We start from the raw sequence: 25,532 nt of genomic DNA on the forward strand, positions 1-25,532 counted from the left end.
ACGTATATTACACAGTCTGCGTCACCTACTCCCTACAAGGGCGCCCTAGGGGGCACCAAAAACTCCACCATCTAGGGGGTAACCAAAAACTCCACCGGCTGCCATTCCTCGCACAACGACTATCCCATACCTCCGTTATTACATTATAAGACTTGTGGCGCAGCTCCATTATGTTTCTATGCATCAACAAGGTCAGTGTCATAAATTATTTCATATAAATATTTAGGGGGGAAAAATTGTTGATCACTTTACAATAGATTTGAGCTTTTCTTAAAAAAAAATGTAATGACTTTTATTAATTCTAACTTTTTAACAACAAACTACCAAGTGTCTCCTTTCAAAAGAGACCACAGTTATGCATGTTATACCATGTGGGGATGAACTACAGCAATTGTATTTTGAATATGTCATTTTAGGCTTGTGCTCAAAACAAAGGGGTGCTCAGAAACAGGTTAAATTCGTGTTCCCTTTTGATTATGGTTCACTCTACATTGCGGTAAATGCTTTTGGGGAATTCCTTCTCCAATGACCTAATCGAAGCCCTTGTATAATAAAGCCAATCCTATGATTGGCAATGGTGTTTGAGTCCCTCCCCTTTAGGTGCAAAGTTGGCCTATAATAAGTGGGTGCTCAATCACCATTTCTTCAGAATTTTTTTTCTTCAAGACTGACATCGTCTCATCTTGACTATGACTACATCTCATATTGAAAAGCCCTCTTCGCCGTCGGCATACAACCTTCAGCGGACGGGACTTCCCTGCAGACGCAACAGGACGATTCATCGCCTGACTCTCTGCACTTGCAGTGAAAGACTCACCCGCCCCCTGCAGTGTTCTGGCAAAGATTCTCTCCGCCTCGCTGCCGTCAATGGTTCAAATGCTCTTTGCCTTGACATCCCTGGGATGTTAAAAGTTCTAAAAAGAGCCTCTTGCGTGTATGCGTCTTTCTCAAGATGTCATTCTGTAAGTGTTCTACATGTGAGCGACACATCGCTCTGCCAGATCAGCATGAGAGCTGTGTTTACTGCCTGGGCCGCACCCATGCTGAAGCAGCTCTCATGGGGACAGATTGCCCTCACTGTGAGAGCTTGAGTTTCCGGACGCTCTGCTCAAGGGTTACCCTCATTCTGAGGGACGATTCCACCTCCTCTGTGTTAAGTTCTGAGGGACCACATTGAGGAGATACGGCAGGGCCATGAGGTATAGATGGATCTTGTGCCGGTGCAAGCCCCACGAGCCCCTCAATCTTCCCACGCAGCATTCTCGCCAGTGCAATATGCACATGACGAACTCCAGCCCTCTATTGAAGAACATGGTCTGGTCACATTCGGCGTTTCTGAAGGCAGAGATGATGCCATGTCCCTCGCAGCATCAGACATGGGTGAATGGTCCACAGAGAATGTTGCTGCCCCTTCCGCCAGCGAGGGCGATGAACGTGCACAGGCCACTAAGAGAGCTCCTTTGCGTCCTCACACAGGCTTTTTAGGAGCTTAGTATCGAGTGGTCCCCTCCTAAGGAGCCGGCAAAGTCCCACCGGGACGAGTGGTTCCTGCAGGCCGGGCGTCACCAGCAGACTGCGGCCCAGAAATATTTTTTTCCGGAGGTCCAAACAGCTCACGAAGACCTGGCGCATGCCCTACTCGTCTCGCGTCCAGATCGGAGGAGCTGCAGTTCTGACGAAAGTAGACTATGTAGAGGAGAAGGGATATTTGAAGCTTCCCCCTATTGAAGAGGTGGTTGCAGCCCATCTCTGCCCAACTACCACTATGGGATGGAAAACCCACCCCGCCCACCCTCCAAGCCATGTCGACTGATGTCCGCATTGGCTGGACGAGCTTATACAGCGGCGGGCCAGGCCGGCTTTGCACTTCATAGCATGGTGGTGCTTCAAGTCTTCCAGGCCAAGCTTCTCAAAGATTTAGATGAGCAAGGCCCAAACCCTGTGTTTAAGGAGCTCCGCATCGCCACAGACTTGGTGCTGCATACTACAGAATTCACCGTGCAGGCCATTGGAAAAGCAATGAGTGATCTGGTGGTTTTGGACCAGCATGTCTGGTTAACAGAGCAGAACTCGATCTCTACCAATGATGAGCCTGGCGCAACGCCTCCTCATGTGGAGCGAGTGCCATCTCCTTTCCCTGCGAGTGACATATGTCCCGGGCGCTTGAACTGTTGAGTGGACAAGCTGTCGCGCCAAGGACAGATAGCGGAGGAGTGGAGAATTCATCCTTAGATAGTTCTGAAGATTTGGGAAGTATTATGCAAAGCAGAAGTCGACCTATTCGTCTCCGTGGAGACCGCCCACTGCCCTCTTTGGTACTCCATGACCCCCGCTGGAGGTGGACACCTTGGCTCACAAGTGGCCTGCAAAATGAAAATACGCATTTCTCCCGGTATGTCTCCTTCACTCTGTCATCTGCAAAGTCCGAAGGGACAAGGAAACGGTTCTGTTGGTCATGCCGAAATGGCCCAACCAATCCTGGTTTCCGGAAATTATGGTGATATTAGACGGCCCTCCATGGGAAATACCGCTGAGGAGGGATCTCCTATCTCAAGCGCAGGGCACAATTTGGCATCCCCAGCCACAGCTGTGGAACCTACACGTGGCCCCTGAACGGACCACAGTGAATGTGCCAGAATTGGCTCAGTTGGTAATAAACACCATTTTGCAGGCTAGAGCACCATCCACAAGACACCTCTATGCACTAAAATGGCACGTGTTTGCAGAGTGGTGCTCCTCACATGGCAAGGACCCAGTGAATTGCTCCATAGCGTAAATTCTTACATTCCTTCAAGAGCGGCTAGATGCAGGTTTTACTCCATCAACGCTTAAGGTCTATGTAGCAACTATCTCTGCATTTCATGCTCCAGAGGCTGGCTCCACTATAGGCAGACATGATCCGATCATAAAGTTCCTTAGGGGAGTGAGGTGCTTGAACCCCCCTCGCCCTGCTGAAGGCACTCACAAGCCCTCCGTTCAAACCATTAGAATCCGTTGATTTGCCTGTGCTTTCTCTAAAGACCACATTTCTGTTGGCTCTGGCCTCAATTAAACGGGTGCGTGATACACAGGCACTGCCAATTGACAGTTAAGTCAAGTCATTTTTATTTGTATAATGGTTTTCACAACACATTGTTTCAAAGCAGCTTTACTAAAAATCATGCATTAAAAGAAAATGAAAACTGTAAAATCTATAAAGTCTTAGAGTCATCATTGTGCAGTTTGATTAGATATGATTGTAAATTGTGTATAAAAATAAATATTGAAATAATTGTACATTTAATTGTATTTAGAACCCCAGTGAGCAAGCCGAAGGTGACTGTGGCAAGGAACACAAAACTCCATAAGATGTTGGTTAATGGAGAAAAATAACCTTGGGAGAAACCAGGCTCACTGTGGGGGCCAGTTCTCCTTTGGCTAACCAGTATGAATATAATGCCAATATTAGTTAATTATGTGCAGTGCAAGTCATGGTTTAAAATTAGTAAACTAAGGAAGTGTCTTTTAATGTCTTTGAAGTTCAGCCTGGATTAACTGCAGAAGTTCACATTGATGCATTGGCCTTTGCTAATTGGCCAGTGAAGGCTTTTGTTGGCAAACAATTGAAAGTCTACGTATTCCATTTTAAGAATGTAGTTCATCATTAGACCAAGGTGATGCAGTGAGGTGCATCGCATTTCAACCAGCAGGTCATTTTGGTGAGGTCTATCCTAAGTCCAAGGTTCAGGCAGTGGCATATGAAGTATCCCATGTCTTATGGTTGGAGTTGGCATCAGTTCATCCCCTGAAGTCCATTGTAATAGACTGAAGTGGTGTCTGGCTGGCACCGGCTGCATTTAGTCATCATCACTCAAGACACCAAGCAGGAGCAGAGGTGGATCTGGCCGGCTCTGGTAACCTCAGGATATGACAGGGAAACAAATAGAATAATATTAGCATAGATACCATTCAATTTTATAGAGTTATAGAGTATGATAAATGTTTCTGGTTCTGGCAGACCCAGCTAAAGCTGCCTAATTGTGGATAAATTAGGTGTATGCCTGGCTAAATAGATGAGTCTTTAGTCTAGACTTAAACTGAGTGAGTGTGTCTGCATCCTGAACTGTGTTAGGGGGACTATTCCATAGTTTAGGAGTCAAATAGGAAAATTATCAACCTCTTTTTTGATATTCTAGGAATTATTAACAGTCCAGAATTTTGCAATCGTAATGAACGTGATGGAATATAACGTGGCAGAATGTCACTTAAGTACTGCTGAGCTAGACCATTCAAAGCTTTGTACATAGTTAACAAAATTTTAAAATGAATACAAAATTTAACAGGTAGCCAATGTAACAATGATAAAATGGGGCTAATATGATCATATTTCTTGGTTCTAGTCAGCATTCTGGCTGCTGCATTTTGAACCAATTGAAGTTTATTTATTGAACTTGCAGGACATCCTCCCAGTAATGCATTACAATAAACTAGTCTTGATGTCATGAATGCATGAATTCGTTTTTCGGCATTAGCAACAGAGAGCACATGTCATAACTTAGCAATATTGGAAATTTGATTATCAAAGGGCAGATTGGTATCAAATATAACACCTAAGTTCTTCGCTGTAGAAGACAATGTTACAGTACATCCATCAAGAGTCAAATTATACGAGTAAAGACACTGACTACCACCCCTGGAATCGCAAGTTCGAATCCAGGGTGTGCTGAGTGACTCCAGCCAGGTCTCCTAACAGCAACCAAATTGGCCCAGTTGCTAGGGAGGGTAGAGTCACATGGGGTAACCTCCTCATCATCGCTATAATGTGGTTCTCGCTCGCGGTGGGTCGCGTGTTGAGTTGTGCATGGATGCCGCGGAGAGGTGAAGCCTCCACACGCGCTATGTCACCGTGGTAACGTGCTCAACAAGCCACATGATAAGATGCACAGATTGACAAAAGAGGAATTTGTCTCAGACGCGGAGGCAACTGAGATTTGTCCTCCGCCACCCGGAGTGAGGCGAGTCACTACACCACCACAAGGACATAGAGCGCATTTGGAATTGGACATTCACAACTGGGGAGAAAAGGGGAGAAAAAAAAGTATTATATATGTTTTAGCGGCTTAGTTTTAGAGGATTTTGGTCCAATAATTTGTACCTCTGGCCATCTGATCTTTGATTTCAGTGATACACTCTGCTAATTGTGAAATTTCTTAGGGTTTCAAAGAAATATAAAGTTGGGTATCGTTGGCATAACAGTGGAAACTTATTCCACGATTCCTGATAATATCTCCCATGGGAAGCATATATAAGGAGAAAAGCAGAGGCCCTAAAACTGATCCCTGTGGCACTCCATACTTAACTTTTGTTTGATTTGCCAATTCCTCGTTTACACCGACAAAGTGGTAGCGGTCTGCTAAATAGGACCTAAACCATGCTAATGCAAGTCCACAAATGCCAACATAATTCTCAAACCTATTCAAGAGAATGTCATGATCTGTGGTGTCGAAGGCAGCACTAAGATCAAAAACCACTTGAAGTTAAATGTAGCCACGATCAGATGATAAGAGCAAGTCATTTGTAAATCTGTTAAGTGCAATCTCTGTACTGTGATGGCGCCTAAATGACTGAAATAGTTCATATATACTATTTCTTTGTAGAAATATACATAGTTGGGAGGACACTACCTTTTCTAGTATTTTCAACATATACAAGAGATTTGATATCGGTCTATAATTAGCCAATTTTCCAGGATCAAGCTGTGGCTTCTTAATAAGTGATTTGATAACTGCCATTTTAAAGTTTCTTGGGACATGTCCTAAAGGTAGCGAGGAGTTAATAATATTAAGAAGAGGTTCTTAGATTACAGGGAATATCTCTTTAAAAAGCTTGGTTGGTATTGGATCTAGCATACATGTTGTGGCTTTAGATGTTTCAATATGTTTTGTTAGCTCTTCATGACCTATGACAGTGAAGGATTGAAGTTGCTCGTGAGGAAAATTATGAGATACTGTTTTCTGTAGTACTGTGATAGACGATTGCATAATTCCAATTTTATTTCTGATTATTTTAATTTTATCAGTACAGAAATTCATGAAGACCTTACTATTGTGCTGCGACGGAATGTCTGGTTCAGTCGAGGCTTTTTTCCTAACTAATTTAGCCACAGTACTGAAACACCTAGGATTGTTGTGGTTATTTGTTATGAGTTTGCTAAAATATGCTGACCTGGCAGCTTTTAGTGCCTGTCTGTAGCTACAAACACTATCCTTTCATGCACCTCTAATTTTGTATTCTTCTACTTGTGCTCCATTTTCTGAGCTGCTCTCTTGAGAGCATGAGTGTGATCATTGTACCATGTTGCAGGGCTTTTTTCTTTAATTTTCTTGAATCGAAGGGGGGCAACACTATCAAGAGTGCTATAGAAGACTGTATTTATATTTTCTGTTATTACATCAAGTTCTTCTAGACCTTTTGGCTTGCTGAGTATATGAGATAAATCTGGAAGATTATTAGTAAAGCTATCTTTAGTGGTCGAAAGAATAGTTGTACCTGAACGATAGTGTGGTGTAGACTGAGTAACATTAGCTGATCACAGCAAACAAGAGACGAGGTAATAATCTGAGTTGTCATCGCTCTGTGGCAGAATTTCTATAGTACCAATATCAGCTCCATATGACAGAATTAAATCTGTCGTATGATTATGGCGATGAGTTGGTCCGTCACATTTTGTCTGACTCCAAGAGAGTTTAGAATATCGATAAATGCTAATCCCAGTGTGTCATTTTCATTATCTCTGTGAATGTTGAAGTCACCAACAATTAAAGCTCTATCTACAGTAACTAGTAGATCTGATAGAAAATGAGCAAATTCACCTAGGAAACCAAAATATGGGCCGGGTGATCTATATACTGTAGCCAGTGCAAAAGATTACAGATATTTTTTAATTGTATCTGACAGTGTCACACTAAGCATTATTAGTTCAAAAGACTTAAACTTATATCCTATCCTCTGAGTAACACCAACACATCCTCCTCGACCCTTCAGGCAAGGCTCATGTTTATAACAATAACCCGGGGGTGTAGATTCATTTAAACTATTATTTATCTGGTTTAAGCCAGTTTTTGGTCAAACAGAGCGCATCCAAACTGTGATCTGTAATGATTTCATTTAAAATTAGTGCTTTGGTTGAAAGAGTTCTAATGTTTAGTATTCCTACCTTTATATGATGTTTATCTTCTATTTTTTTGTTATTTTCAAGTTTACCTAAATCAGATTTTTTCTAAATGATTTAGGGTGGGGTTTGTGTTTGGTAGTTTGGGGAACAGACACAGTTTCTATGTGATATCTAGGTGATGCAGTCTCTATGTGTTGTTGTTTATGTGACCTGTGTGACGTCTCAAGGCAGCTAGCAGACGTTCAGATTAGCCAGTTTGTCTGCTTCCTGACCTGGGCCCTAGTCAGTCAAATACTATCACTCTTAAGACTATAAGCCAAATTACTAGAGAGGAGAGTGGCACCTTTCCTGGAGGGATTGAGTCCGTCTCTCTTTAGCAGGCCAGGTCTTCCCCAAAAACTCTTCCAATTGTCTATAAACCCTATGCTATACTCCGGACACCACTCAGACATCCAGCCATTTTCAGTGACACTAATCTACTATAAACCTCATCACCATGACAAGCAGGGAGTGGGCCAGAGCATATTACAATGTCTGGCATTGTTTTTGCAAGTTCACACACCTCTTTAATATTACCTTTAGTGATCTCCGACTGGCGAAGCCGGACATCGTTAGCGCCGACATGAATAACGATTTTAGAAAATCTACATTTAGCATTAGCCAGCGCTTATAAATTTGATCTGATGTCAGATGCTCTGGCACCGGAAATGCATTTAGCAATAGTGGTTGTAGTCTCTATTTCCACATTCCTTTCAATAGAATCTCCTAAAACCAAGGCTCTTTCAATATGATTCTCAGTGGGTGCATCACTGAGTGGTGAGAATCGATTGGAAACCCTAACAGGAACGGGAGAGTGGTGTTGCTTTGCTGAGCGAGTATGCTGTCGAGACGTCACCCAAACGTCCTGCTGCGGAGGCTCTACAGTCGGAACCAAAGTGTCTGTGTTGCTCGTACTGCCCTCTTTCTCACTGACCTCCACTAGCATTTCGGATGCGTGTCTCTTATTCAATAACCCTTTAAAGCCTGAGCCCAAAATTCTGAAAATTCCATTCTGTGCCAGAATATGATATTCATGTCCATATTCATATTACATTAATATTCATATAACATCACACACCTGAACTGTATATACCATAGTGAAGAGAAGAACTAGGGCTTTCAAATTATATAAATATATGTATGATTATTTAAGGCTAATCATCCTTTATCAATAAGATTTCACATAGCAATTTTTACAACCACCATACTTCATCAGACAACTGCATTTTCAACCATTTTAATTACAAGCTAGAGGGAAACTTAGAGTGTATGAAATATACATAATTATGTGGGCAATGTAGAATAGCAGACAGATTAGAAATATAATCTATTGTTTAAAAGTTATGACCATTCTAGTGATTAGTGGGAAAACGGAATAAACAAACATTTAGAATTTTAAGATACATTTCACATGACCACTCCTCAAATACTCCTTTTGAGCACCTGTAATAATAAATTGAGATTGCATCTGAAATTGAAGGACACAAACACTGAAATATACATTTTATGTGTTCAATAAAACACACACTTTATTTAATTTGAACAGTAGAATTACATTAATTACATTATTAAATTCATAAATACTCAACAACTGCAATACCTGTGGAGAGAAGAGAGGGAGAAAAGAGGGGAGGGGGAGGACAACAACACCAATAAACACAGCCCAACCTAGGCCTCTTCGCGAAACTGGTCATACTCGGCTAAGTGCCAAGACTGAAAACAGTTCCTATCACAAACCAAGCAAAGTCTTTTGCCATTACATTCCGGCGCGCAACAAGCTACTTTAGTTTTATTTTCAGTCCTACTTTTCTGATAGCATAGTCAACATCTCTTAGAGGACTCTTCAAATTTAGGGACATGGGCTGTGTGGAGTGATGACGAAGGAGGGACTACAGGCTTTAGTGCATGCAAAGGGAAACTTGCATGAATATCGATACCTCCCAGCTGACGAGCCAGGTTTTCTCTGAAATCTATCTGGGTTAAGTTCACCGGTCTACGCTCATGCCCTGGTGCCACATGAATGTTTTTTGAGGACACTCAAAAGGCATGTCCGTATCTAAGCAAAGGCTCTCTCACTGGATCGTTGATGTGATCGCCCTCGCCTATAATTCACAGGGCGCGAAATGCCCAATTCGTGTGAAATCGCATTCAACTAGATGCATGGCCTCTTCATGGGCATGGACAAACGGTGTGTCCCTGCAGGACATACAGTTGAAGTCAGAAGTTTACATACACTTAGGTTGAAATAATTAAAACTCATTTTTTTAACCACTCCACTGATTTAATATTTGCAAACTATAGTTTTGGCAAGTTGTTTAGGACATCTACTTTGTGCATAACACAAGTAATTTTTCCAACAATTGTTTACAGACAGATTGTTTCACTTTTAATTGACTATATCACAATTCCAGTGGGTCAGAAGTTTACATACACTAAGTTAGCTGTGCCTTTAAGCAGCTTAGAGTATTCCAGAAAATGATGTCAAGCCTTTAGACAGTTAGCTCATTAGCTTCAGATTGGAGGTGTACTGAATTGGAGGTGTATGTGTGGATGTATTTTAGGCCTACCTTCAAACTCGGTGCCTCTTTGCTTGACAGCCAAGACCTCAGAAAAATATTGTGGACCTCCACAAGTCTGCTTCATCCTTGGGAACAATTACACAAGTAAAAACACCATGGGACCACACAGCCATCATACAGCTCAGGAAGGAGATGCATTCTGTCTCCTAGAGATGAACGTAGTTTGGTACAAAAAGTGCAAATCAATCCCAGAACAACAGCAAAGGACCTTGTGAAGATGCTGGAGGAAACAGGTAGACAAGTATCTATATCCACAGTAAAACGAGTCCTATATCGACATAACCTGAAAAGCTGCTAAGCAAGGAAGAAGCCAATGCTCCACAAAGACCGTAAAAAAGCCAGACTACGGTTTGCAAGTGCACATGGGGATAAAGATCTTACTTTTTGGATACATTTCCTCTTGTCCGATGAAACAAAAATTTAACTTTTTGGCCATATTGACCATCGTTATGTTTGGGGGGGAAAAGGGTGAGGCTTGCAAGCCGAAGAACACCATCCCAACCGTGAAGCATGGGGGTGGCAGCATCATGTTGTGGGGGTGCTTTGCTGCAGGAGGGACTTGTGCACTTCACAAAACAGATGCCATCATGAGGAAGGACAATTATGTGGATATATTGAAGCAACATCTCAAGACATCAGCCAGGAAGTTAAAGCTCGGTCGCAAATGGGGCTTTCAAATGGACAATGACCCTAAGCATACCTCAAGTTGTGGCAAAATGGCTTAAGTACAACAAAGTCAAGGTATTGGAGTGGCCATCACAAAGCCCTGACCTCAATCAGATAGAACATTTGTGGGCAGAACTGAAAAAGCGTGTGCGAGCAAGGAGGCCTACAAACCTGACTCCACTAACTACCACTACCACTAAACTAACACCAGTTCTGTCAGGAGAAATGGGCCAAAATTCCAGCAACTTATTGTGAGAATCTTATGGAAGGCTACCCAAAATGTTTGACCCAAGTTAAACTATTTAAAGGCAATGCTACCAAATACTAACAAATTGTATGTAAACTTCTGACCCACTGGGAATGTGATGAAAGAAATAAAAGCTGAAATAAATAATTCTCTCTACTATTATTCTGACATTTCACATTCTTAAAATAGTGATCCTAGCTGACCTAAGACAGGGAATGTTTTCTATGATTAAATGTCAGGAATTGTGAAAAACTGAGTTTAAATGTATTTGGCTAAGGTGTATGTAAACTTCTGACTTCAACTGTATGCCTTGCAGCAGGATGGTCTTTGCAAAAAAAACTTTTTATAATATAGACGGTGGCATCCATCTCTTCCTGAGTCTTCTCTGTCTAGTGAGTTTACTATCCTAACACCCAGCAGGTGAGCCCAATCTCCTTTATTACGGGCAGGTTACCTGTCATAATTTTAATACAAGTGCCCATATAGGCTGTAATCCAAATTACTCTTTCTAAAGTCACAAGCGCTTCCAATAAGAATAAAAGCCATGTGTTATACGCCATGGTTTTATGAAGACGCATTTGCCGTAAGTTACTTGTGTTTGTGTTTTACGTCATGGTTTTATCATGACTAATTTGCCGTCAGGTACTTGTGTTCGTGTTTTACCTAATGGTTTTATCATGACACATTCAACATCAGTTACTTGCATTCGTCTTTTTCCACATGGTTTTATCATGACGCATTTGACATCAGTTACTTCCATTAGTCTTTTACACCATTTATTTAACTATAATACATGTTTGTTGTTTTTGTTCAGCACCATAGTGAGCTCAGGAAATGTCAGTGTTTTGCCTGACTTCTAGGTTACAACAAACTTTAGATGTATGATGCATTGGAGTTACTTTTCAGTTACTTGCATTCAACTTTTACACCATTGTTTTATCTAAAACCCATGTTTGTTGATTTTGTCTGTATCTCCATGGTGAGCTCATAAATTATCAGTCATCTGGCACATGAGTTGCTGTGAAACTTTGCGAGGCAAAAATCCCCACTAGGAACAATCAGCAGTGTTATGCGTGTTGTTTGGTGTGCGTATTTGTGCCAGCACCCGCAACAAGGGAGTAAAAGTTTTGCACGTGCCATGCAGCATCCTTCCAGATCAGACCATCTGTACAGAGATCCATGCGAGCTTGTGTGTTTGAGCAAGTGACCCCTCTGCCTAATTCTGAAGTCCCAAAGTAGGCCATGTCTGTTTACTCAACCTACGTTACATCAGCGGCCCTCCATCCGCTCCAATGCAAAAAGTTTCTTGATGAGCTTTGTTTGCCCAGGAAATCAATAGGATGGACTGGAGGGAAGTGGAGGAAGAATTTGTGGCATGTCATTCATGCTTCAAAGGCTTCTCTCCAAAGCCAAACTCTAGGAGGCATTGCCTTTTTGCTTGTTTACTTGAAGCAACTCACACCTGCCGATGTTGAGTGTCCTGTCCCTGGGGCTGTTGTGTGACCGTGCATCACTCATCAGTCCCATGTTATATGCAATATTTTGAGATCTCTAAATGTCAACTTATCTGAGGCTGTGCTGTGAGAAATCTTGTTATAATTAAAGCACGCTCGCCAAGCTTCTCTGAATTACATGAGTGCGTGCATCCGTGCCTGTGAATACATGCCAGTTAGTGTGCTGGTCTACGCAGCAGCTGAGGCACATCAAAGTACCTTGGTGGTTTGGGCGGGCAACAGGACAGGAAGGGTGGAATTTTCTGTATACCCTGTTAAGAGGGGCTGTGATTCAGGTCCCTTACCTTTAGGTCATGGGAGCACAGGACAGAAACACATGCAAAAATGAATGCTGTTCCACCTGCCTCCCAGGCCTCACTCTTCACCCTACTGACAACGAAGCTTGTTGGATCGTAGAGGAGATGGATGTGTTTTCCTTTCTCATTGCCACTTTTGTGGTATTGCTCAGTTTTTTCCAACCAAGGGTATGGTTATTGGCAATACCCCAGGGGTAAAACAGAAATTGCAACTTTAAAATATTAGGGCTGTCAAAGATTAAAACTGGGACAACTGGGGGCCTGGGTAGCTCAGTGAGTAAATGGTTGCTAGGGAGGGTAGAGTCACATGGGGTAACCTCCTTCATGGTCGCTATAATGTGGTTCGCTCTCGGTGGGGCATGTGGTGAGTTGTGCGTGGATGCTACGGAGAATAGCGTGAAGCCTCCACATACGCTATGTCTTCGCGGTAATGCACTCAACAAACCACATGATAAGATGCGTGGATTGACGGTCTCAGACGCGGAGGCAACTGAGATTCGTCCTCCGTCACCCGAATTGAGGTGAGTCATTACGACACCACGAGGACTTAAAGCGCATTGGGAATTGAGCATTCCAAATTGGGGAGAAAAAGGGGAGGGGAAAAAAAAAAAAACTGGGACAACTTATTAAACTATTTCCAAAACAATTAATGCTTAAATTTACAACAAGATTCGGAAAGAAAACAAAATGCGTTCAAGTTTAATAAATTTGTTTGGATGATACTTGCAAAATTTGTTCCTTGGTGAGTCTGTTTTTCACCCACAGTATCAACTGGGAATTAAAAATAGTGAATAGCATGAATATATTGGTGTATAATGAAAATAATAGTGGTTTTTTATTGGTAAAAATGCTTGTTGAGCGAGCAAATAAAATCAAATAAAAAAACCAAGCAAATTTTCACACCCAGCTTGAAGGAGTCCGTAAGGAATGCATTGTTTCGATTTAAAGGCTTGTCATTCACTGTAAATAGGCCTTTATGTTGCAGATGGAAAGCATTAACGTATTGTTCTCTTTCCAGGACTGGCCGTTTGATGATGGCGCTCCCCCTCCCTCTAAAGTTGTAGAGGACTGGCTCAGTCTACTGAAGAGACGCTTCATGGAAGAGCCCGGCTGCTGCGTGGCTGTGCACTGTGTGGCCGGTCTTGGAAGGTCAGTTAATGTGCTTGCAGAAACAGAATCCCAAGTCCTGAAAATGTCAACATGCCAGTTACCTGGTTTATACCTAACACTGAGAACTCAGAGGGAAATGGGTTCATTTCTCATCTGGTGACCCATAAGTAAGCCCACCTCTGGTGCCCTGTTCAAGACGTTAATCTAGAGAAGAATGTGGGCAGTGTGCGATATAGAACATTATGCACCTCTGGTTTCTCAGGAGACTCGTCTGCTCTATTAACTATGGACAAAGTTGATAGTCCCCTATGGACTAAAATTGTGCTTTTGCCTTCATAGCAAGCAAGAGGTGCTGTCCGGAGGCTTTAAAGGGGACAGATTGCTCCGCCAAAGTCAATAGTCTCCAAAGTGCACTTATTCAGCTGCAAATCCCGCTGTGTTTTTAGGGCCATCGGGGTGAAGGCCGAAGACAAAACAGGAAGTTGCTTTTTTTTTTTTTTACGAGCATTTGTTTTTACTGTCCTTCTCAAACGTGTGCTCTTTCCATGACCTTTATGGCAGACTGTCTATCCCACATGACAAAGATTCTTTAACCATAAAGAATGCTCATAGTTACAGTAAAGCTCATGGTTACCTCAGGGTCTTATTTTATTCAGTAACATTATTTAGCAAACTCATTTAGTTTGGTATACAGTGTTATTATAGCTTGAACACATAAATACCATCACTGACAGGCAAAAACAAAGTGTTTTTCTCAAAACCAACATTCAGTATTATACACTTTAACAGTTAGTATGGAAAGCAGCAGAAATTCACTATTGTTGGTGCCAATGTTGATAACAAAGCTAAAACTAAAATGCTATTGAACAAACTCCTTTAATTAAAAGTTAAATATCTCTCTCTCTCTCTCATATATATATACACTATATTGCCAAAAGTATTCGCTCACCCATCCAAATAATTGAATTCAGGTGTTCCAATCACTTCCATGGCCACAGGTGTATAAAATGAAGCACCTAGGCATGCAGACTGCTTCTACAAACATTTGTGAAAGAATGGGCTGCTCTCAGGAGCTCAGTGAATTTCAGCGTGGTACTGTGATAGGATGCCACCTGTGCAACAAGTCCAGTCGTGAAATTTCCTCGCTACTAAATATTCCACAGTCAACTGTCAGTGGTATTATAACAAAGTGGAAGCGATTTGGGAATGACAGCAACTCAGCCACGAAGTGGTAGGCCACGTAAAATGACAGAGCGCATAGTGCGCAGAGGTCGCCAACTTTCTGCAGAGTCAATCACTACAGACCTCCAAAGTTCATGTGGCCTTCAGATTAGCTCAAGAACAGTGCGTAGAGAGCTTCATGGAATGGGTTTCCATGGCCGAGCAGCTGCATCCAAGCCATACATCACCAAGTGCAATGTAAAGCGTCGGATGCAGTGGTGTAAAGTACGCCGCCACTGGACTCTAGAGCAGTGGAGACGCGTTCTCTGGAGTGACGAATCACGCTTCTCCATCTGGCAATCTGATGGACGAGTCTGGGTTTGGCAGTTGCCAGGAGAACGGTACTTGTCTGTGCATTGTGCCAACTGTGAAGTTTAGTGGAGGGGGGATTATGGTGTGGGGTTGTTTTTCAGGAGCTGGGCTTGGCCCCTTAGTTCCAGTGAAAGGAACTCTGAATGCTTCAGCATACCAAGAGATTTTGGACAATTCCATGCTCCCAACTTTGTGGGAACAGTTTGGGGATGGCCCCTTCCTGTTCCAACATGACTGCGCACCAGTGCACAAAGCAAGGTCCATAAAGACATGGATGAGCGAGTTTGGTGTGGAAGAACTTGACTGGCCTGCACAGAGTCCTGACCTCAACCTGATAGAGCACCTTTGGGATGAATTAGAGCGAAGACTGCGAGCCAGGCCTTCTCGTCCAACCTCACAAATGCGCTTCTGGAAGAATAGTCAAAAACTCCCATAAACACACTCCTAAACCTTGTGGAAAGCCTTCCCAGAAGAGTTGAAGCTGTTATAGCTGCAAAGGGTGGACCGACGTCATATGAAACCCTATGGATTAAGAATGGGATGTCACTTAAGTTCAAATGCGTCTAAAGGCAGATGAGCGAATACTTTTGGCAATATAGTGTATGTATATATATATATATATATATATATATATATATATATATATCAATGAATTAAATTCAAATAATGGCTTGTAGCCTTTTTGGGCTGACACCTGAGATTTTTCACACTCAATACAATTCACAAAATAATTTTTCCTCTATTCCCTTCCATCACAATATGCAGATCTGAAATGTAGGTGGCGCTCCAACGCATCTCAGCTTCAAAAATGCACTCGTCCATAATCATTCAGTCTAATTTTCAGTTCATGCACCACCTCTACTGTTGCATCGAATATCTCGGCTTCTGAGTGGACTAGAAGCTCAGTCTAGTTGATCCTCCCCTTTTTGATGAGATATATATAAAATGTTATCATCAATAGTCGATAAAAGATTTTTCTGATGATTTGTTTAGCACAAATTTCCCGCTGGACTGTATATTTTGTCCTGGACATCTGAGATGTAATATTGGATTATTAGCACAAGCAAGCTCGCAGACAAGTACAAAATGGCTAATTTTTTAGAAAACTGCCTAAGGTATGAGAAGATATAAAATTTGTAGCTTTGGGGCTTACAGCAGCAGTGGTTGTTGCATAAAAGAGAAGTTTGAATTTGATGTCTCGCAGAAATAATATTTCACCTAGAGATTCTTTTGAAAATCTTATGAACTGTGATATTAGGGTAACAAATAAAGTGAACAGTTTTATTCCTGAGAATGAGAGCTTTCATTTGATAAATGACTTGTCTATTTAAGTGCTATGCAAAAGACTTTTAAATTCATATTAGTATTTCTACACATTACCTCCAGGTGGCACTTATTTGTGACACAGATGTTTTCAGGCCTGATTTTGTTATTTTATGTAACTTAAATGTAAAAGTTTGTTCTGTGAAAAGTTCAGATTTTAAGCTTTCAAATGATACCACATATGCCTGACTTATTTATCCAGGTACTTCAAAGTTTTAAGCGTAATATTATTTTGCATCTTAGAGCCCAATCCACAGAGTTTAGGAGGTTTAAAGTAAAAGTCATACTCACCCTCACATCATTCCCATAACTTAGGACACATCCACACTAATCCGTATTTGTTAATGACAGAATTTTAATTTTTGGGTGAATTATTCCTTTAAGTATTTCTCAATTAAATAAACATTACTTAGAGTTTTCCCAAGTAATTATTTATAAATAAGCAGTCAGTACAAATTAAACAGGTTTGGTTTCTCCCATGGATTCCTTTCAGCACCACCACAGAAATATCATCACTGACAAAGAAAACGTATGTCTTGTTCTCAAAACCACTACTCCACAACATAACATACTAATGCAGTTATAAATATGAAATAGTATGTGTCTTATAAGGAGCTCTGGTACATGATGTATTTATGATCTCTATTGTCGCACGTACAGGCGAAACAAAATACCACATACGACAGCTATAAAACAGCGAGTGACGTTAGGAGGAGGAGGAGGTAGTCTGGCCTCGCTGCTCTTGTCTTTTGGGCAGTAAAACTCTGTCTCTGACGCACTTCATCCACTTCCAAAGGGAATCGGCTTCAACTCTTGAAAGAGTGCCAGAGTTTTTTTGGCCTGACTTGTTTATTTTCATCCAATTCAGATGGTAAATACTGTTCAGAACTGGGGTTACACCATATGATTGAGCATTCCTGCCAGTAAAGTGTCTTAAAGTAAAGTTTTTATAATTAGTGGTGTATGCTAAGGCAAGCCTCCCTATTACTATTGCTTATACGGTGGGTTATGGATTTTAACAAACCCGTAAGTATTAAACTTTTGCTTCTAACTCATCTGTGCAGACCTGAATGATTCCTCAAATTATGTGGCTTTGTGTTGTAGTGTCTAAGTGTTTTTTATATGTTTTAATCAGAGCTCCAGTACTTGTGGCCGTGGCACTGATTGAGAGTGGGATGAAGTATGAAGATGCCATCCAGTTCATCAGACAGTACGTTTAGCTCTCTCTTGACTTCATTCAAGTATGACAAAACTTGAGCTCTTGACGTCAACTGTTTCATTTATACTATTGGATCTATAACAATAGTTCTCAGTCTGCTAAAATTTAGACAAGCTTTACAAAGTGTCCGATAGGAATGAATCCGAGATTTCCACAGAGTAAGAGTTTGCAGTAAAATGCACTTAATAAACTGGTAATAACTGAATGATTATTATTCGTACGTGGTCTGAAATGAAAAGAGACATTGCAAAGCACATTTGTCTGCTGTTTTTCTTGAATGAAATCCTTCAATTACATAGTAAATCTCAGAATCATAATCAAAACAAACTCATCAAACCAATCATAATCAAAACAAGCAGCTAAATAAGAAGAGAATAGCCGAGTTAAATTATTAATAGTAATACATTTACCTTGGAGCAAATGTAGGTGTCCTTACAGATGTTATACATTTTCATTTGGGAAATGACACATGATTTATCCTCTGGTTGCTCTTCACAAGATGTATTTAAAAAATGTGGAAAAGGGAAAAAAGTATGCTGTGTATATCCACTCTATATACTATTATAAGTGACACGGCAACTAGAGCGGAGTGAAATATATCAATCATTCACACTATTTTTGTGAAGATTACGCATTTGCTTTGATATAAAATTGAGCAATGTTGTGAATATTGTAAGGTGGTCCAGGGGTGCACAAAACAACCAAAGTACAAAGCAAATAAAAGCTGAAAACACAACCGTAAAAAAAAAAAAAAAAAAACAGCGCAACAAATTTATGCCATAACACAATAAAATTAAGTCTTAACACAATGGAAATAAGCCACAACACAATAAAAATAATACACAACACAACAAAATGAAGACACAAACAATAAAAAAGCCACAACAAAACAAAAATAAGCCACAACACAATGTAAAAGCCACAACACAACAGAAATAAGCCATAACACAACAGAAAAGCCATAACACAACAGAAAAGCCACAACACAACTAAAATAAGCCACAACACAACAGAAATAAGCCACAACACAATGGAAAAGCCACAACACAACTGAAATAAGCCACAACACAACAAAAATAAACCACAACACAATGGAAAATCCACAACACAACAGAAATAAGCCACAGCACAATGAAAATAAGCTGTAACATAACAAAATTAAGCCACCACACAACTGAAATAAGCCATAACACAACAGAAATAAGCCACAACACAATGGAAAAGCCACAACACAACTGAAATAAGCCACAACACAACAAAAATAAACCACAACACAATGGAAAAGCCACAACACAACAGAAATAAGCCACAACACAACAGAAAAAAGCCACAGCACAGCAGAAATAAGCCACAACACAACTGAAATAAGCCACAACACAATGGAAAAGCCACAACACAACAGAAATAAGCCACAACACAACAAAAATAAGCCACAACACAATGGAAATAAGCCACAACAAAACAAAAATAAGCCACAACACAACAAAAATAAACCACAACACAATGGAAAAGCCACAACACAACTGAAATAAGCCACAACACAACAAAAATAAACCACAACACAATGGAAAAGCCACAACACAACTGAAATAAGCCACAACACAACAGAAAAAAGCCACAGCACAGCAGAAATAAGCCACAACACAACTGAAATAAGCCACAACACAATGGAAAAGCCACAACACAACAGAAATAAGCCACAACACAACAAAAATAAGCCACAACACAATGGAAATAAGCCACAACAAAACAAAAATAAGCCACAACACAACAAAAATAAACCACAACACAATGGAAAAGCCACAACACAACTGAAATAAGCCACAACACAACAAAAATAAACCACAACACAATGGAAAAGCCACAACACAACTGAAATAGCCACAACACAACAGAAAAAAGCCACAGCACAGCAGAAATAAGCCACAACACAATGGAAAAGCCACAACACAACAGAAATAAGCCACAACACAACAAAAATAAGCCACAACAAAACAAAAATAAGCCACAACACAATGGAAAAGCCACAACACAATGGAAAAGCCACAACACAACAGAAATAAGCCACAACACAATGGAAAAGCCACAACACAACAGAAGTAAGCCACAACACAATAGAAGTAAGCCACAACACAACAGAAGTAAGCCACAACACAATAGAAATAAGCCACAACACAACAGAAATAAGCCACAGCACAACAGAAATAAGCCATAACACAAAAAATAAGCCACAACACAATGGAAATAAGGCACAACACAATAAAAATAAGATAAAACACAACAAAATGAAGACACAACACAATGGAAATAAGCTGTAACATAATAAAATTAAGCTTCCACTCAACAAAAATAAGACACAACACAAAAAAAATAAGCCACAGCACAATGGAAATAAGCTGTAACATAACAAAATTAAGCCACAACACAATGGAAAAGCCACAACACAACAGAAATAAGCCACAACACAATGGAAAAGACACACCACAACAGAAATAAGCCACAACACAATGGAAAAGACACACCACAACAGAAATAAGCCACAACACAATGGAAAAGCCACAACACAACTGAAATAAGCCACAACACAACAAAAATAAGCCACAACACAATGGAAAAGCCACAACACAACAGAAATAAGCCACAACACAACAAAAATAAGACACAACACAAAGGAAAAGCCACAACACAACAAAAATAAGCCATAGCACAATGTAAAAGCCACAGCACAACTGAAATAAGCCATAACACAATGGAAAAGCCACAACACAACTAAAATATGCCATAACACAACAGAAATAAGCCACAACACAATGGAAAAGCCACAACACAACAGAAATAAGCCACAACACAACAGAAATAAGCCACAACACAATGTAAAAGCCACAACACAACAAAAATACACAGCACAATGTAAAAGCCACAACACAACTGAAATAAGCCATAACACAACGGAAAAGCCACAACACAACTAAAATAAGCCACAACACAACAAAAATAAGCCATAACACAACAGAAATAAGCCACAACACAATGGAAAAGCCACAACTCAACAGAAATAAGCCACAACTCAACAGAAATAAGCCACAGCACAACGGAAATAAGCCACAACACAACAAAAATAAGCCATAACACAACAGAAATAAGCCACAACACAATGGAAAAGCCACAACACAACAGAAATAAGTCACAACACAACGGAAAAGCCACAACACAATGGAAATAAGCCACAGCACAACAAAAATAAGCCACAACACAATGAAATAAGCCACAGCTCAATGGAAATAAGCCACAACACAACGGAAATAAGCCACAACACAACAGAAATAAGCCACAGCTCAATGGAAATAAGCCACAACACAACAGAAATGAGCCACAACACAATGAAATAAGCCACAGCTCAATGGAAATAAGCCACAACACAACAGAAATAAGATACAACACAACAAAAATAAACCACAACACAATGGAAAAGCCACAACACAACAGAAATAAGCCACAACACAATGGAAATAAGCCACAACACAATGGAAAAGCCACAACACAACAGAAATAAGCCACAACACAATGAAATAAGCCACAGTACAATGGAAATAAGCCACAACACAACAGAAATAAGCTACAACACAACAAAAACCACAACACAATGGAAAAGCCACAACACAACAGAAATAAGCCACAACACAACAAAAATAAACCACAACACAATGGAAAAGCCACAACACAACAGAAATAAGCCACAACACAACTGAAATAAGCCACAACACAATAGAAAAGCCACAACACAACAAAATTAAGCCGCAACACAACAAAATTAAGCCACAACACAACATAAATCAGCCACAGCACAAGATTTATCAGAGAAAAAAGAGTATTTATACAAATGCTGCATTTATTTGCCCTGAAGTGCTCTGTACAACTCATACTTGGTTAGGTTTCTACCAGAACTCTTATTGCGGTGCTGTGGTTTATTTATTTTTTATGTTTATTTGCTTTACTTATTTTTTGTTGTGCACCCCTGAGTCACTGTAAATTATTGAAATGATTTTTATATGCTGTTTATTTCACCATTTAGTTTCCCCAAGAGCATGTCATTAAATTAGCTTTGTGATCCTTCCTTTTCTCAAGACTTGTATGTGACCTGTATGAGTGTTTTAATCCAGCCACTGATTCAAACACATTAGAGAAACAGGTCAAACTACTAGTCTAATTTAATTTATTCAAAACTCAATGATTTGTTTGTGACATCACTTTAAAATGCTGGAACCGTTAATAACGTATGACTTTTTTTAGTAGTTAATTATTAAAAATATTAACTATTTTGATTTTTGTTTTTTCTTTGTAATCCTGTTTACTATTAAAACACACAGGACTTTCAAAGACTTGCATTAGAAAATAGGGTAACACTTTACAATAAGGTTCAATTTGTTAACATTAGTTATTAGTTAACATAAGGAACCTTATTGTAAAGTGTTACCAAAAAGAACATATTGTATGATAAAATGGCAGACTACAACAGTTGCTTAGGTAAGATTGGTCAGTAACATTTTTGGGCCGTGCTTAGCGAAGGGTCAGCTGTAAGATAAATCAACACTGTAACTGTGATCTGCACGACTTTAATTTGCTAATGGCTGTTTTTTGCTTTCATAGGAAGCGCAGGGGTGCGATAAACAGCAAGCAGCTTACCTACCTAGAGAAATATCGTCCCAAACAGAGACTGCGCTACAAGCACCCGCACATTTTCAAGAACAAGTGCTGCATCATGTGACTGCATCCTCACCCTAATCGAGCTGAACCGAATGGACTGGGCCACCACTGATGCACTTTGCTGATTTGCTATTCAAATACAAACTGATTCGGTCTGGTTGAAGTTGAAAACCCCACTGGTGCCTAAATCCTCACTCTGTGGAGTGGATACTGCCATGACCTTTTTAAGATGCACCACTTCGGTGGTCACTAAAAGGCTGTGTATCTCCAAGATCAATGAGATAGGCCAAAAGCAGCCTATGGCCTTTGACCCTGCATCTGGACTGACATGACACCCTAATCATGCCTCAAATGATTGTGATTTGTCTGAAGGAGCCAGCTGGTGTAAAACAATGTGAATCGTGGAAAATGTGTGCTTTCTCGCTCTCTTGTTTTTGTTTCTACCACTATTCCTGCTCTCCCCTGCCAGGAGTCAGAGTTTTAGATGACTACAGTCCTTAATACTTTCAGTTTTAAGCACAAATCTTTCCACTTCTGACCTTTTTCTTTGATACTTTGATGCTGTTGAGCAAACAATGGTAGAAGTGGATTGATGAAGGGCTCATGTGAACAATATTTCTATTTCATAATAGAAATAGAAAATGCTGTTTCCAATAGAGTTGAGTACCAGACACTAAATGGTTTCTGAAAGCTAGATGAAGGCCTGTGTCTATGAAGGCTCAAAAATGCTTCTTATGAATGTTTTTGTGCTAAACTTGTTCTTTCCATATCAAACTTCTGGTTTATTGGAGTAATTTTAATGTGATAGGACAATTGCAGGCCTGAATTGAAGGGATTGTTAAAAATTTAGTTTCAAGCCTTTATGACTTAAGTACTTCTATGGAACACAAAGAGAGAAACTTTGATGAATGTTCAAGGTTCTGTTTTCCATACAATGAAAGTGGAAGGGACCCAGGAGCTGTCAAGCTTCAAAAAGGAGAAAAAAACACCATAAATGTAGTCCATGCGACTCTTGCACTTTATTCTAGGTCTTCTGAAGCCATATGATAGCTTTGTGTGAGGAACCAACTGAAATGTAAGTTATTATTTACTGAAAATCTTGCTTCACAGATATTGTCACCATTCACTTTCATTGTTTGGACAAGAATCACATGGACATTCTTCCATATATAACTCCTTTTTTTGTTCCACAGAAGACGGAAAGTCCACCAGTTGCATAATACAAATAAAGGCTATTGCAATGATGAATCTTCTTGTGTTTTTTCATGAGATGACTACACAATGTGTAAGGAGTTTACAGAACTTCAGAATATTCCCATACTGCCATCTGCAGGATGAGGACTCAAAATGTCCTTGCTAAAACAGCAGTCACTAACTGATTGGTGGAGAAAAGACATCCCATAGGGAATGTTCTCTCACATTTCCTCATTCATTTTTGCATTGTCTTTGCATATAGCTTACATATAAAAGTATGCATCTAAACTGGAAAGGGGAAAGATTCAGTGCACTTGCTTTGCGTAATTTGTACATGCTACGTACTTATATTTCACATGCAAAAAATACGACTGGTTAAATATAGTTTCTTATTGCCTTTAGAGGATTTTAGGAATTCGAATTAAATTAAAAATTATTTGGAATTATAATGTTTATTTATTTATTTTTTAAACATGCAAGCCTGTTACATTAAAAATGTGTCAGGGTTGAATGTTACAGGGTTGAAGGTGAGTTAAAAAATGGCTAATACACTTATACAGTATCAACACAGCACATTTAACAGAGTCAACAATTTTGTACTTTGTGTCAAAGATATATATATATATATATTTATTACGTGGTGCCAAACAGGAAATAAATACATAATACATCAATTATGAATATATACTTATGTCATGAAAGATTTAGCATGTTAATATTGGTATGATATTTTGATAGGATTTTAGGCTTGGTGGACTAGATCTGCTAATGCTGCTGCTGCTATATGAAGACTTGCTAATGCTAGAACATACACAGACATATACTCTGTTAGCATATGGACATGCTGCTGTTGCTTCACAATTTGACAAATACAAGACATGCTGTAGGACATGCTGCTGCTGCTGCTGCACAATAAGACATGACAAACAATCCCAGAACTTGTGTAGCAGATGAAGCAGATCTGGACATGTGGAGCTAGGGTGGCGGAGGGTTTCAGAGAAATATTCTTGCAGCATGCTGCAGTGAAACCGGCTTACCTGCAAAACAGAGCAATTTAAATGTTAGACAAAAAGAAAGTACACAAATTAATTGGCTAGCCAATTACACGTCAAAGGACCAGTCAGCTTACACCATGCGAGCCGATTGGATTAACATGTCACGTGTGAGCGAGCCGATTGGCTAACAGATCACAAGTTCAAAGAACCGATCAGCTCATGCCATGTAGAGTTTCATGCCTGAACTTCGGCCATTTATAACTCTGAATATACAGCGTATTTATAAATCCTGAATAAATAATTGTAAATCCTAATATGTTTATAAATCTGATTCCGAATGTATACTTGTAAATCCAAAATTCCGAATATATAGTTATAAAATCTGACTATATAATTATAAATCAGAAAAGATAGTTACAAATCTGAATATATATTTGCAAATACAAATATATAGTTATAAATCTGAATATTATTGTAAATCCGAATAAATAGTTATAAATCCTGAATATATAGTTATAATTTATGAATGGCATCGCTGCGAAACACCCTTTTTGGTTCTTTGTGGCACCTTTGTTTTTAAGAATGTAGGCTATAGTTATAAATGTAAATGTCTAGTTATAATTTCTGAATATATAGTTATAAATGCAAATATATAGTTATAAATTCTGAATATAAAATTGTAGATGTGAAAATACAGTTATAAATCCTGAACATATTTATAAATCTTTGAAGGATTTTCAGTAAAGTGGGAATTTTTTGATTGTGCCACACATACAGTATTAATAAAGTGACTTAATTTATTACAATAAATGAATAATAATTTTCTTTTATAAAACTTTTAATACAGAGCTCTTTTCTAATTTGAATCCCTGAAGCAGACAATTCTGTATATGGCATTTATGGAACATGATTGGAATCTGAAGACAAAAGACTCTCTTGACCTATCCATCAAGTATCACT

At 39.7% G+C, this 25,532-nt stretch overlaps 1 protein-coding gene across 2 annotated transcripts in view; it reads left to right on the forward strand.

Annotated features, from left to right (window-relative positions):
• The window catches only part of ptp4a3a (protein tyrosine phosphatase 4A3a), a 60,910-nt gene extending 37,279 nt beyond the window's left edge, over positions 1–23,631 (forward strand). For both annotated transcript variants that reach the window (XM_051664017.1, XM_051664016.1), the window contains exons 4-6: positions 13,513–13,643; positions 17,596–17,670; positions 22,327–23,631. In XM_051664017.1, the coding sequence (XP_051519977.1) occupies positions 13,513–13,643; positions 17,596–17,670; positions 22,327–22,444 (324 nt within the window). In that variant the 3' untranslated portion in view covers positions 22,445–23,631. The remainder of the gene's footprint in view (positions 1–13,512; positions 13,644–17,595; positions 17,671–22,326) is intronic.
• Positions 23,632–25,532: the final 1,901 nt, after the last annotated feature.

This window comes from Myxocyprinus asiaticus, chromosome 30, assembly GCF_019703515.2.
Source record: "Myxocyprinus asiaticus isolate MX2 ecotype Aquarium Trade chromosome 30, UBuf_Myxa_2, whole genome shotgun sequence".
Taxonomy (NCBI): Eukaryota; Metazoa; Chordata; class Actinopteri; order Cypriniformes; family Catostomidae; genus Myxocyprinus; species Myxocyprinus asiaticus.